This window comes from Mandrillus leucophaeus, unplaced genomic scaffold (genome assembly GCF_000951045.1).
Source record: "Mandrillus leucophaeus isolate KB7577 unplaced genomic scaffold, Mleu.le_1.0 Scaffold204, whole genome shotgun sequence".
NCBI classification, from domain to species: domain Eukaryota; kingdom Metazoa; phylum Chordata; class Mammalia; order Primates; family Cercopithecidae; genus Mandrillus; species Mandrillus leucophaeus.
Window position 1 is genome coordinate 881245 of NW_012102077.1, and position 15532 is coordinate 896776.

Below are 15532 nucleotides of genomic sequence, written 5' to 3' on the forward strand. Positions count from 1 at the left end.
AAACGAGAGTCTTAACCAAGGAATTATAACAATCTGGATTTTAGTCTTACTTTTCTTGAAGCTATATTTGATTATATTCAGCAACAAATAAGTCACTTATTCATATTTTAAAAAATTAAACCGAGTTCAATTTATAAACCTAATATGAAATTGTGTGATTCTAAATTCATGCTTTTCCTTTCTAAACTTTAGACACAAAGGCTCACGGTTCACAAAGAGATCAGTAAAAAGATCTTCACTAAAGTAAAGGACACGTTCCTCATGAGGAATGATACTCCTGTCCCTTGGCTGTCACACGCAGAATAGGAGGTGGTGTGCTGGAAATCAGCTGTCTCACTGCCACTTTTCAGACTCAATACGACACTAGATCCACCTGGCACCAACTTCGTAACATACAACATGAAGTTGGAATCTATACTGCAAGGATAAAATGTCTGCATGTGACTCAGGTACAAACATACACGCATTTATGTTTTACACATATTTACATGAAAGCTATATATACAAGATATATATTCATATACTCAATGATCAACGATCGTACATGCTTTCTGCCTTACTAATGGCAGGCACAAACTGTACTGAGCTGAACATAATTTTATGACTGACACTTAATATCTTTCTTTCAATCTCTACTCACTGTACTCTAGGCTGGCCCACTGCTTTCTAGTAAACCCCAACATGAGGCATAATGCTCTTCAAATATTTCCCCTGCCCTCTATTTCTGATCCTAACATGGCAACTGACTGGGTATCCTGATGCTATCTAAATTTTCCCTCAGCCAGAGTCGTTATATCCAAACAATAAAGTCCTCAGCGGCAACAGTTCCAATATAAGAGATGCATAATAGTTTCGAGCAACGGAACAGGATGTAAAATACCCAAGTTCTGGTGCTGACTTGGCCACTGCCTAGCTGTGCTGAATCACATATCTATGAATAAGAAGGGTCTGAATATCGGGTATGGGAATAGACAGCACATTCGCCTTCACAGGGGCCCTACTGACTGACTGTGGTATTCAGTCCCACTGAGGCTGGAAGCATCCTCAGAATCATCCTAAAGACAGTGTTCTAGAGAGCCATGGACACTAAACACTGCTGGCTTGAAGAGACAATACGTAAAATTTTCCATGTGGCCACCTACTTCTCAACCTGATCTAGTATGTAGTTTAAAACTGCCCCTTTGTCATCTTTGGTCCCAACTGTCTCAATTATGCCAGAATAATAGATTCTCTGGAATCCTATCTTCATTTCCCCCATGGCCAAAGTGTGTTTCAAGTGAAATAAAGGAGCTGGTGAGACTAAAAGGAAAAATGAAGGGATATTCTCAGAAAAGCCCAAGCAGAAGAAATGATTTTCCTATTAGAAAAGGGCTTCTCGGCCGGGCACGGTGGCTCACGCCTGTAGTCCCAGCACTTCGGGAGGCCAAGGTGGGTGGATCACGAGGTCAGGAGATCAAACCATCCCAATTAACAAGGTGAAACCCAGTCTCTACTAAAAATACAAAAAAATTAGCCAGGCGCGGTGGTGGGCGCCTATAGTCCCAGCTACTTGGGAGGCTGAGGCAGGAGAATGGCGTGAACCCAGGAGGCGGAGCTTGCAGTGAGCTGGGATCTGGCCATTGCACTCCAGCCTGGACGACAGAGCGAGACTCCATCTCAAAAAAAAAAAAAGAAAAAGAAAAAAGAAAAAGAAAAGGGCTTCTCAGGCTTGGCACAGTGGCTCACAACTGCAATCCTAGCACTTTAGGAGGCCAAAGTGGGCAGGTCACTTGAGGCCAGGAGTTCAAGACCAGCCTGGCCAATACGGCGAAACCCTGTCTCTACTGAAAACACAAATATTAGCTGGACATGGTGGCAGGTGCCTGTAATCCCAGCTACTCAGGAGGCTGAGGTGGGAGAACTGCTTGAACCCAGGAGGCAGAGGTTGCAGTGAGCCAAGATTGCACCACTGCACTCCAGCCTGGTTGATAGAGTGAGACTCCGTCTCAAAAGAAAAAAAATGGCTTCTCATTGTTCCAGACTTTTATCTGCAAACTGCCATTCATACTACATTCTAACATCTAGTGAAAATTCGCTTTTATTACATTATGTATATACACACAGAGCCAACATTCTGTTCATTTCTTGAATTTTATGTGAATCAGTTTAACACTCCCCACTGTGCCAGATCATCTGCCCACCTGGCTTAAAATCCAAGTACTACTGAAATCTAAGCTCTTGAATTTCAAAAGCAGAATCACTCAACTATATCATAACAAGAACGTCTCACATATACCCTAGAAAAACATGAACAGAGAAAGAATGAGAACAAAGTTAACAGTGGTTTGGATAGTATTTCCTTCTTCAATAGTCCATTCAGAAGTGTGCAAGTACTAACATGTTTTGTGATGTAGAGCCTAATGAATCGACTGCCTGTTCCTCATCTTAGCCTCACCTATGACAGACATCACTAGTTGAACACAAAACTTTCCCTCTGAACCTGGAGGCACCCTGAGAAACCACTGACACTATCCTACAGGCGAATTCTTATCCACTAACCGGTGTTGGTCACTAACCAGTGTTGGCAGATGAGACAATATTCACTTGCCATTCCTGTTGTGAGAGAAGAAAAAAAAAACAACTAAGGGTAAATAAGCCCCACCCTATTCCTTATCAGCTTAATCACTTGAACAACTCAAAACACGGTCCTGCCAAACAGTGAGCCCTGTTTTATTGCAGTGAAAAGGGTCAGAGACATTTATTGCTGCAAGGACTTTGAAGGTGACCCAGTCCTCCCTTGTCATTGATCAGAGGAGAGTACGGAGGCCGGAGGCTAAGAGAAGAGAAGGATCATCCAACTTAACATGAGTTAGTAGGAAAACTAAGGTGGGACCGGGCGTGGTGGGTGGCACATGCCTGTAATCCCAGCGCTTTGGGAGGCAGATGCAGGCATATCACTTGTGTTTAGGAGTTCGAGACCATCCTGGCCAACATGGTGAACCCCATCTCTACTAAAAATACAAAAATTAGCCAGGCATGGGAGTGCATGCCTATAATCCCAGCTAATTGGGAGGTTCAGGCAGGAGAACTGCTTGAACCCGGGAGGCAGAGGTTGCAGTGAGCTGAGATCACACCACTGCACTCCAGCTTGGGCGACAAGAGCGAAACTCCATTTAAAACAAACAAACAAACTAAGGTGGGCCCAAGGTTAGTGCCCTTTTCTACATGTCACACCCCTCTCAGCCAGGGCTGGCAGTGAAGGTGAAGGGAAAGAACACTCCATTTCTTTTATTCAGTCTCCTTCTGTTCCTTGCATTTCCAGGAGAATGCAAATAGCTTTGGTCTGCACCTCTTACATTTCCCCTACCATCTGGCTCTCAAATATAAACATGGTTTTGTGGCCAAAGTGGAAGAGGAAGTAATGTCTTTGAAACTTATTTTCCTGCTAACATGGCAAAATTATACACTCTCCCAAGAGCCCCTTCTAAATTGCATAACAGTCCCCAAACCTTCAACTCTGTTCATGACCAACAATGTATCATTTATTTTTATCCAGTGACTTTAATGATCTTAAAAACTGGATGTTAGGTATCTGAGTGCGAAACAGCTTATAATCTTTAGCTTCTATAAATGAGTACATTTGGTATAAAAACCATTGTGAAATGTTTTTACACTAATATCCAAAAGGATCAAGATCATAACTTTGAAATTTTCTACACTTAAAAGAACACACACAAAGAACCTGCTAAAATTCCCAAATAAGAAAAACGTACTGTCTTACGTATTTTGATTCGGTCGTTTAAAAAACTTAGTAACGTTATTTCTATAGGATCCCAAAGTTCCGAGAACCCAATGCTAATTTTACAACAGCACTATGTTGTATCAGAAGTTCTTAAATGATGCCACTAACGATATCACATCACAAAGAAACAAGCAGACAAAGCAAGAAACCACTATTCGTTAAAGGGATTCAGATACTTAAGCCAGTATAAATCAGAACACCGATCAAAAGAGAAAGTTAATTCTTCACATGACCATCCATTATCAGAAGCAGGAAATTTTCAGCGCAAAATGATTTTTTCCTGTTTTGAGGTAGCCTTTAAATGTATACATGTTTAATACTTTCAGTTACAACTCAGGAAAACAATCAAAGATGTGATGTTTCCATTTTAATTCTAGAAAAGTATTTTTCTACACTTGCACAACTACCAGCTACATACACACAAAAACTAGTTATTTAATAAGAAACTAGACCATCAAAAAGTCTTTGATAATAGGATAATTTCATGTGCCAGAGCATGAACGATGCTGCTGAATTATATCGAGTGCCAAAACCCATAAAAGAGACAATAAAATTGGTCCTACACAGAAGCACTCACATCTTAAATATACATACAAAATGCCCCCCAAATACTACAATTACCATAAATTACAAGTTACAAAAATAACAGTCAAGAGATCCTAAATCCATTTATTGAATAAAAATTTAAGCATGCTTACGAAGAAAAGAAACCAGAAATCGTCGACCTACTTTTTTTCCCAGTAAACGTGGCTAACAAAGGAATTACACAAAGGCTGTACGATCCCACGAGCAGCAGAGTCAATAAGGTAGCATCATAGTGCCTCTCTGAACCAGGCGGTGGGGTGAGGGTAGAATTGATAAAGATTTTTGAAGAAATATCAGTTTCTGTACAACTGCGAAATCCTCCTGGTACAGTCATTTAAAAGGATCAAAGCAAGCTTAAGCAGGAAACACTGCAGCCATGCTCCCTCTCATATCCCTCATGCTTGCTCTTAGTGAATTCGAATGGAGGAAAAAAAAAAATGTGTAAGCTCCAAGGCACTACACAAAACAGATTAAACCAGCTAGCAAATCAAACTAAGAAAGAGACTCATTGATCTGAATGCTTAATCCGCCAACAGGAACACATCGCCACTAGACAGGCTCTGTGGGTGTATGGTAAACCCCTTTGTTAAAAGACAAAAAGGAATGGACAAAAGCATTTTACAACCTCCTTAGGAGCATCAGACATGGTACTGAAACGGTGGCCAAGTCAACATGGATGTCGACAGAAAACGCGGCGCTATGGCACTACAGATTGTGTCTGTTTCAAGTGCCACAAATTCTGTTGCCACAACAGTTTTTCTAGAGCATGCTGGTGATTCTGTTTTGGCAGTTTGTTTTTAAAATTGCTTTGCAAGACAAAGAGAGCTTAAAATAATACATGTGTGAATTACCTTTTCAAATTCAGAGTTCTCTCTCACATGCAAGCCTGATTTTGTGCCACAACTTCAAAATTCAAACAATAAAACTGATAATAATCCTGTTTAATTTCAAGTCACATATCCCAGTATTTCTGAAGGGCCCGGGTATGCAGCTACTTACTCTCATATGAGTCCAGCTACTGCTGCTAGGTGACCCATCGGAAATGTGCTCATTAATTCAATGCCTTCTCTACAAAAAATGCTTTCTCAATTCCCTCACACACCTGCTGTGTCATTTTGGACCAGTGACAGTATCTCTGAGCCTCAATCCCCTCATATATAAAAATCAGGATAACAGTAGAAGTCACTTGAGAGAAAAAGATAAAAGCAAATATGGACATCCTAAAACACTGCTTCACAGCCAGAGGAACCTTGTGAGCATTATTACACTTTATCCCCATCTCCTCACCCAAAAGAAGAAACTGATCTGTCAAACTGGGGAGATCAATTTGCTGCTCCTCTCCATACCCTTGTGTCTGGTTTTATTAGTATTCTCATCATCCATGAAAAATACCTTCTTTTTCTCCTCCACTATTTTTTTAGAATAAGGGCCATTTCTTTTACATCCTATGTCCCTCACTGCACCTATCATGGTGTCTGTGCACAGTGGGCACTTCAACATTAAGTTTATGAATTATTTCGTGGGGAAGTATAAAAAAGGAAATGAGAAAATAAGAACCAAGTCCAAATACATCTTTGGAATGAAAGAGGTATCTCAGTAAGTTCACTCATTTATATACAGAAAATAGAACTCAGGTTAACTGAAAACTTTAACAAAAGTCTCCTGAGTTTAAATTTTTTAGAATGAGGATTCAAGTTATATTAGTCACATTACACAAAATCTAGCATCCAAAGATACCACAAGAGATCGTCTTTTGCAAAGTAAATGAAACTATAGCAATCTTTTTCCTGATTCCAGTTAGAGTCCAAATCCCCTGAGTTGCTACTCTTAACCCTCCAAAACACCATTACTTCAGATGATGCACTTTAGAATCCTCCATGCAAAAATGTACTTTAACACACAATTATTTCAAGAGAGTTTTTCAAAGAATTTGGTTTTTTTCTGCCAAACTTTCAGAGCAACTCCAAGGAAGCAGTATGCATACTTTTCCTGAAACCCTAGAAACAAAAATTCTAATTCTACGCAGAGCATTCGCTTTGCTTGCAATGACTGTTTCCACAACCCCCGAAGTGTGATATAAAGTTGACTTACAATTGTTGCTGTAAGTGCTCAGCTCACTGTGGGTGCTGGCTATTGAGGGGGTGCTTCCTGTCCTCCGCAGCGCAGAACTTTTCAAAGATGCTTTGGATTTAGGAAGTGGTCTAGACAAATTCACCCATGACGACTGTGCAGTTTTCAAGGATGCAGGTTTTCCTTGGGGTTTAAAAAAAAAAAAAAAAAAAGTTTCCACTGCTATTCATCCTGAAAGCCGGCACTTTTTAAGCCTGTAAACTCAAACTTCTGCACTAACAACAAAGTCAAAACACAAAATGAATATTCACGATCATGTAACTTCAGACGAAAGATGAAAGCTTCATGCAGACGTGTTTATTTTTGATCATTTAGAGGCAGGAGAGCAGAAATGATGAGGCAATTAGGATATGAGAAGTGTGGCAGTAACCCTGTCTCCTAAAGTAATTAACTCACACATGTTCTCTGAAGGAGAAGATCAGAAGAATCGTGAGAAAGCAGATTTTGGCAAAACTGAAATCAAAGAATAAACAAACTGATATGACCTCCCATACTGTTGACTAAAAAAAAAAATATTCCATTAGGACAATAGGCTATCATATAAGAAATAAATAAGTGGAAAATTTTAAAATCACCCAAACAGAAAGAAAAATGCAACTTGATAAGAAAAAACTTCATTTGAAAAATGCCTAATGTTCTAACACCAGGTGGTGCTATACTATAAAGATTCTTTTTTTACTCTCACCTTTTCTTCTTTATTCTCCACAGTTTATTTATTCTCACCCGCAGTCCTGTCTTCCTTCTGAATCTCAAGGCTACTCGTGTTTTAAAGTACTTACTGAGTACTTTAAGTTTTCATCTTGGACCGACATGCTCCTGTTTATGCTGATTATAGCGCCATTGTTTTATTATTATTTTTTTAAATCTCACTTTGTTGCCCAGGCTGGTCTCAAACTTCTGGCCTTAAGCAGTCCTCCTGCCTCAGCCTCCTAAACTGCTGGAATTACATGTGCAATCCACCCCACTCAGCCATACAGCCCTATTTTTAATTTTTTTTTCTAGCTTCAAACCATTGAAATCATCTTTTCTTCCCCAGATCCCCGTATATTCTGGCACTGTCTCCCAGTGCGACCAGTACCACCTAACAGAAGTTGAAAAGGACCTTTGATGAAAATGACATTGTTGTGTATCACTAAGGATCCCATAAGCAAGTCAGGTAATGCTGCCAGAAAGTCATGCCCATTGCTTTGTTCCAGTGATTTCACTCATAAAAACCTCATCCTAATGGAGAAAAAGATGCTGAAGCTCCTCAGGCCTGGCATGTGAAGTGACCGCATTAAGCTCCCATTTCGGCTCCAGCCTCACTCTTGTATTGCTCTTCAACATCCACGTGTGCTCTGCTCCAATCAACCTAGCTTTCTCTCTGACACCAGGGCACACCGTGTGCTACTTTATTAATATTCCAACAGGCGCATCATTTCTTTCAAAGAGCTCTTCTTCCTCCTCTTTTTGAATACTTATTTAACCCTTTATATCATTGTCTAAACTGTACTGGACTACTAAAATCCTGTCCTTCCATCCCTTCCAACTCCATCGTGTTAATCTCCTGAATGTGAAAATGAAGGTCATGACCCAATCTAAAATTTGGGATTCTCCACTATGCACAGCATGTGGCCCAGGACAGCTTTGAATGCTGACCCGATACAAGTTCATCAATTTTCTCAGAACATTATGAGATTTTTTTGCTATTTTTTTTGTTAGCTCATCAGCTATCACTAGCGTATTTTATGTGTGGCCCAAGATAATTCTTCTTCCAGTGTGGCCCAGAAGCCAAAAGATTGGATACTCCGATCTATAGGATGGTGATCTTAGTTTCAATCCTTTTATTTAACATTAATTTCACAGGCTAAAAAGGCAATGTAGGGTTGATCCCTACCCACTTCTTCCCCCTTAGGCCATGCCTCCACCCCTTCATACACACACACCCCTTAGTGGTTTCTCTCCAGTCATTTCACTCTATTCTTCTGCTTATGTACATTCTTCTGACTGAATGGCCTCCTTTCTATCCCCTCCCCTATTTCTGTCCAGTGAATGCAAAGTCAGCTCAAGCTTCTCTTTTAAACCCTTGCTACTCATTTGCAGCTCCACCCTAGGCCTACTGAATCACCACCTGCAGTTTCACAAGATCCCCAGGTGATTAAAATGCACATGGAGTTTCTGAAGCACTGTTGAGAATCAGGACCTCTTTGTGAGCTTACCCTGCCAGGACACCGTCTTCTGTGTGCCATGGACTACACCTTGCTTTCTGCTCACACCACGTACTTGCTTCTCTCACAGCATTTGCCCCCACATTCCTCTTGGACCATCTCTAAGGTTCCTGAGATCAGGAAGAGCACCTGATTCAATTCGGGTCCTCAGGAACTGGCAAAGGTCTAGCATGGAGTGAGCCTTAATAAATGTTTCCTCAACAAATTCGTTTTTTTAACGCCAAGAGTAAATGATGTATTTTGAAAATGTGTTCGCCCATCACCTGCATTGAAACATTCAGTGCTTAACCCATTTTCACAAGTTTATGTGTCTCTTCAGTCTATTGGAGACTTTTTTCTTTACACCCTTTACAATAATTAGCAACTGTGAGATGGCAAATACCCATTTTAAAAATTTATGGTTAGCCACCAGTTTTACTTGCTTTAGGAGGAACAGAAAAACGGATTTTTAGAATATAAATTTACCAAATTGCTGCCCTTTCAGGAGAAACAATGATGAGTCATCATCATAACTGATAAACGAGGGTGGGCAAGGAACAGATCAAAATGACTGGGCCACAGCCACAGGGCAGCCAAGGCTTCCTACATTTTGGAAATCCGCTTATTCTTCAGAAATACATGCCTCGTAGCTTTGTTTCTAAACACACCTTAGGTTTGCAGACATTACTGTGTGCGCCTTGGAATGACTACAGAACACCTGTACCTTCACACAGCTGCACTAGAGGAAAGCTCACTCCCGCACCCAAATATCATTTCCCTGACCTCCCCTATCTCAATGGCACCCCCATCCAGGCCCACCCCCTACACCTAACGGCAAGCCAGTCCTCGCCAAAGTCTTCCCTTCCCAATCCCACCATGACTCTTGACTAATGAGCACTGAGGAGAACAAAATAAATGCCGATTTCACCAAAAGATTAGTTCCTTTGATAGTGAGAATAATCCTAACAGTGTGTGACTATTACTATCCCAGTTTATAGATGAGAAAACTACTTAGGTGGTTAAATGGTGTACCTGGGTCACATACCCAGCCGGTGACAGTAAGGCCTAGAATCCAAGTGTCTAACCACCCGCCCAGGGTTCCCTGGGCCATGCCACAGAATACAAGCATCTCAGTTAAAGAAGTGTGAGGCTTGGAGGCAGGCAGAGTTCAGACTGGAGCTCTTACTAGACAGGAGCTCCTACAGCGGAATGGGGAAAACAGTGCGCATGCAACAAAGACATTTAACTATTTCACCAACAGTTCCGACGTTTAGCTTAACAGTAAAGATGACCTAAAGTCGTTTTAATTGGATTGCATACCAAGCAATAAAATATGCACATCATAAGCAATATTAAAAGTCAAACATAGCAATATTAGGTTAACTGAGAGACTGCAAGTAACCCAGGCACTAAATTCTTAAACAGTGAAATCAATACAGGACTTCTCTGAATTACAGTCCTGAAAAGATGACATTTACCACCTCATATCGTATTGTGTAACTTAACCCAGATGTGAAAGACAAAGATTTAAGATCTACTTGCCAGGATACTATTGACCTCAGCAGTTTATTTTAAGCTCATGCACTTAGCACAGACTTACGTATAGACAACAGATTTGTTTTTATTCTGTAATTATAACCATCTCTTATGTAGGGAAAATCTGGAAGGAATAATACTTCCACTTTGCCTTAGATAGTGACACAGTCAGTCTACTGGATTTGAAGCAAATTTTCATTCATCAACCAATTTACTAGAACACTCAGCTCAGAAAACCTGAGTAAGTGTACCATATTTAACAACAATAAAAATCAGTAAAAGACGCCTAGCAAAACTAAAATTTCAATGGAAAGATAAAGTGAACAAGATAGTGTTAATATTAATATTATCCTATTCTGTAAAACAAGATGGTAGAATGGTGCTTGCCAGGAGCTGGTGGGGAAGGGAAATGGGGAGTTGTTCAACGGATATAAAGTTCCAGTTATGCAAGATGAATACGTCCTGCAGATGTGCTGTATAACACACTGCCTATGTTTAACAACACTGTGCACTTAAAAATGTGTTAAAGGGTAGATCTTGTTAGGTCTTCTAAGAAAGAAGGAAAACAAAGAAGAGGCTGGGCGCAGGGGCTCACGCCTTTAATCCCAGCACTTTGGGAGGCCGAGATGGGCAGGTTGCGAAGTCAGGAGATCGAGACCATCCTGACCAACACGGTGAAACCTCGTCTCTACTAAAATACAAAAAACTGGCTGGGTGTGGTGGCGTGTACCTGTAGTCCCATCTACTCGGGAGGCTGAGGCAGGGGAATTGCTTGAACCCAGGAGGCACAGGCTGCAGTGAGCCGAGATCACACCACCGCACTCCAGCCTGGGTGACACAGCAAGACTCCAATTCAAAAAAAAAAAAAAAAGAAAAAGAAAAAAGTAAAGAAGAGAAGAAATGAAAACGAAGAAAAGAAACAAACAGGACTTGGAAGGAGCAGTGATAGCTATGAGATGTGGGAAATAAAGGAAGGAGACCAAATTATACATGAACACTGAGAAATTATCATATTGGCTAGAGAAAAACTCAGAACTAACCCGGCTGAGGGGGTTCCAAGGCAAAAATAAAATTATAGAAATAAAGTTCCATTTTGCAAATCGCCTGCAAAAAGAAAAAACATATTTTAAGTTTGTATTTACCTATATGTTGAAAAAGTCCAAAAGGCCGTACCACAATTCTGTGAGACTAGTAAGAGGTACAGCAGAGTCAGACAAGGAAGAACAGGGAAGGTGCAGAAATGATAACTTTTCCTTCATACTTTATACACAAATACGTTAGTCCACATGAATTTTAATTTTACAATGAGCATATTTTATAATGAAACTATTAAATATTATTAATGTCAATGGGGTCACATTTAATCAGATAAGACACCTAAGACAAAGAAATCAAGAGAGGATAAAATTGGATTGATAAAGTAAGTTGATTTTAATAATCATTTTTATCTCTGGTCATCCGTAATCATTAGTTATTCTTCAATCTTCTTTTATTTTACAGTACTAAAAGAAAAAACAGAATCAATATTTTAATTGATGCTTTGTATGGCTATCATAAAAACAGTCGCTTTACTGCTGGAAAGTTCATCACGTTACCCTCATGGGATGTTTCCTAGGACTGGACATTAAAGTCCAAGAATGAACTCCTGAAGGGTGTCCTTTGTCTCGACCCTTATGTTAAATGACTCAGTCTCCAGGAGAGAGTTCCCAGCGCCCTCACAGGTATGTAGTGTAATCTCTCAGCAATAATTTGGCCTTCTCCATTCTTGAAGGAAGGCCTAGGGAAGAAGGTGGGTCCCACATCACTCACAGATCACCTTTAATATCACGACAGCAATTTCCAGAGCCACACAAACATCTACCAAAGCAACTTCTCATCTCTCAACTATCACGTAGATGCAAAGGAATTCAGCACTAACATACACATATTTTTAAATTTTTGTAGAGGTGGGGTCTCACTATGTTGCCTAGGCTGGTCTCAAACTCCTGGGCTCAAGTGATTCTCCTGCCTTGGCCTCCCAAATTGCTGGGATTACAAGTGTGAGCCACCGTGCCAGGGCTTAATATATTTTTCACAAGACTATTCAACATTGAAAAGGTGACTTATTGTTTATACATTTGGTAACAATTTATGGATTCTGAAGACGAGTTTTAATTAGTTAACAAAGAAACACTGACTACTATATTATCTATATCAAAAGACACATATCCTTTTTTTTTTTTTTTTTTTTTTTTTTTGAGACAGAGTCTCACTCCATCACCCAGGCTGGGGTGCAGTGGTGCCATTATGGCTCACTGTAACCTCCGCCTCCCAGGTTCAAGCGATTCCCCTGCCTCAGCCTCCTGAGTAAGCTGGCATTACATGCACACACCACCACACCTGGCTCATGTTTTTGTATGTTCAGTAGAGATGGGGTTTCACCAGGCTTGTCTCAAGCTCCTGACCTTAAGTGAGCCACCTGCCTTGGCCTCCCAAAGTGCTGGGATTACAGGTATGAGCCACTGCGCCTGGCCAAAACAGATCATCTTAATAAAAATCTGGACAACAGATTCACATGAAGATGTGTGTTACCCAAGTATTTATGTGCTTACCTAGTAAGGCAACTGCAAGTAATCACAAAGTTCAAACATACACAGAGCCAGAAACACCTGACATCCTGCCATAGAATTAACTACCAGATGTTCTCAGTAAAAACTGTAAACTAGAGAAAACATCAGGTCTCATCATAAGATATGTTGTTCTGTAGTTTATACGGCTTAGTAGGAACACAGGTATCATGGGGAAGAAGAAGAAAATGAGGCTGGAGAAGTAGGTAGTTTACAGTTGGGTGAGACATGGCACTGAATGCCAGACTCATAATTTTGGACCTTAATTGTCAGGGATGGATATGGTGGAAGATGTGTGCCGCAGGGCTGGGGGAGACTGAGGCTTTCTTAGCATTTACATCAGAACTTGATTGTGTGGTAGCAGTGTGCAGAACTGACTGAAGACTGAAATCAGGGAAAAAGGAAGCTAGTATACCGGCACCTCCCAGGGTTAGAGAAGTGAGAATTTTAACTAGAAAATGAAAAGATTATTGAGGTCCATTTGAAATATATCAGTAAGGCATGCAAGTTGCAAGGCCACTAACTACTAAGGTCAGAAACAGAAAATGCCAAATTAACAGACACAGTCAAAATACAAGACATGAGAATATGTATTTTTTTTCCAGTTAATTCAGAGAATGTTTCCAGCTATCATTATAACTTGGGTTTCTTAAACACAACTCAACTACATAGCGACAGTTACCTGTAGAGTAATTATCTACAGTGACTAGGAATTATTACAAAAACAGGGGAAACCTAAAAGTGACAAACAAGTTAACAGTAAGTTATGAGAGAAACAAATTATACATACTCAAAACCGTGTTTGCAGGTCCACTTCCAATTAAGCTTAAGGGACCAAATTCTCTCAACACTAAATATACACGTTTAAGAATTTAGCTTCAATGATAACCACTGTATAAGTATTAAGTAAACCTGATGGGCTTCTTACCAAGTAAGTATTACACAAAATCCATATATTTCCTATGTGCTAGGAAAAAACAGAAAAAGAATTCCCTTAGTCACAAAAAGGAATTGCACACATAGACACACACACACACGCACTGTTTCTATGAATAAATTTATCAAAAAGTGCTATTCTGTTGTGAAAATTATAAAAATGAGAAAAAGTTCTGAACAAGTGTACACATGTGAATTCTTCCATGAATGGATATTTTATGGAATACCATTCCAATCTGAACCTGTATGTGATTGCTTTTAAATGGGGGAATTGAATTTTTAAAACATGTTAAAGTCATCTAGAATAATTAAGAATAGCCAAAAAAAGTTTACAACAGAAAAACATTAAGACTACAATTCAACAACAAAAATACCAAACAACCCAATTTAAAAAGTGGACAAAGGACTCAAATAGGCTTTTCTCCAAAGAAGATAACAAATAGCTCCTAGGTACATGCAAAGATGCTCAACACCACTAGTCACTAGGGAAATGCGAATCACAATCACGATCTCTGTAAGATACCACTTTGTACCTACCAGGATGATATCATCAAAACAAACAGCAAAAACAAAACATTAACAAGTGTTGGCAAGGAAACGGAGAAACTGGAACCCTTGTGCACTGCTAGGGGGAATGTAACATGGTGTAGCCACTGTGGAAATGGTATGGTGGTTCCTCCAAAAATTAAACCTGAAGTTACCACATAATCCAACAACCGCATGTCTAGGTACAGATCCAAAAGATGTGAAAGCAAGCCGGACGTGGTGGCTCGCGCCTGTAGTCTCAGCACTTTGGGGGGTCGAGGCAGCGGATCACCTGAGGCCAGGCCAGGAGTTTGAGATCGGTCTGGCGAACATGGTAAAACTGCATCTCTACTAAAAATACATAAAACATTATCTGAGCGTGGTGGTGGGCACTTGTAATTACAGCAACTTGGGAGGCTGAGACAGGAAAATCACTTGAGGCTGGAAGGTGGAGGTTACAGTGAGCTGAGATCGTGTCACTGTACTCTGGCCTGGGCGAGAGAGCAAGACTCTGTCTTTTAAAAAAAAAAAAAAAAAAGTGAAAGACCCAAGCAGGTATCTGTACAACCATCTTCACAGCAGCATCATTCACAATAGCCAAAATGTGGAAGCAACACAACTTTCACAGGCAGGTGAATGAATGAACAGAAGGTGGTACAGCTACGCCATGGAATATTCTCCTGCCTTAAAAAGGAAGTTGACACATGATACAACATGGATAACATTGAAGACACAGTGCTAACTGAAATCAGCCAGTTACAAATAATGTATGATTCTCCTTCATGATTACTAGAATAGTCAAACGCATATAGACAGAACATAGAAAGATGAGTGCCAGGCGCTGAAAGAAACAGAGAACTGGGGGTTAGTAAAATGGACACAGGATTCCAAAGGGAAAACAAAGTTCTGGAGATGGATACGGAGGATGGCTGCACAAAAACATGAATGTACTTAATGCCACAGAATTGTACATTTAAAAAAATTGTTCAAGTGGCACGTTCTGTGCAATGTATGTTTTGCCACAATTTTTAAGTTAAAAAAAAAAAAAAAGGAACTTGTGCAAGTAGTTAGAGTACGATATTAAAAAAACAAAAGTCTTACTGGAATAAAACCATACTGACACCATTAATAAGGTGGTATATAAATCTCAGAAATATAAAAATTCAGGATAGGGGCCGGGCACGGTAGCTCACGCCTGTAATCCCAGCACTCTGGGAGGCCGAGGCAGGCGGATCACGAGGTCAGGA

The 15532-nt window shown here is 40.2% G+C and overlaps 1 protein-coding gene across 4 annotated transcripts in view; it reads right to left on the reverse strand.

Moving 5' to 3' along the window:
* Positions 1-15532, reverse strand: part of MTUS1 (microtubule associated tumor suppressor 1) — a 170597-nt gene that overhangs the window by 82572 nt on the left and 72493 nt on the right. For 2 of the 4 annotated variants that reach the window (XM_011979594.1, XM_011979595.1), the window contains one exon: positions 6458-6619. The exons of 1 other annotated variant lie outside the window; for it this stretch is intronic. In XM_011979594.1, coding sequence (XP_011834984.1) covers positions 6458-6619 — 162 coding nt within the window. Of the gene's footprint in view, positions 1-4510; positions 5019-6457; positions 6620-15532 lie in introns of those variants that run through there. One more of the 4 variants, XM_011979597.1, reaches the window with a different exon arrangement.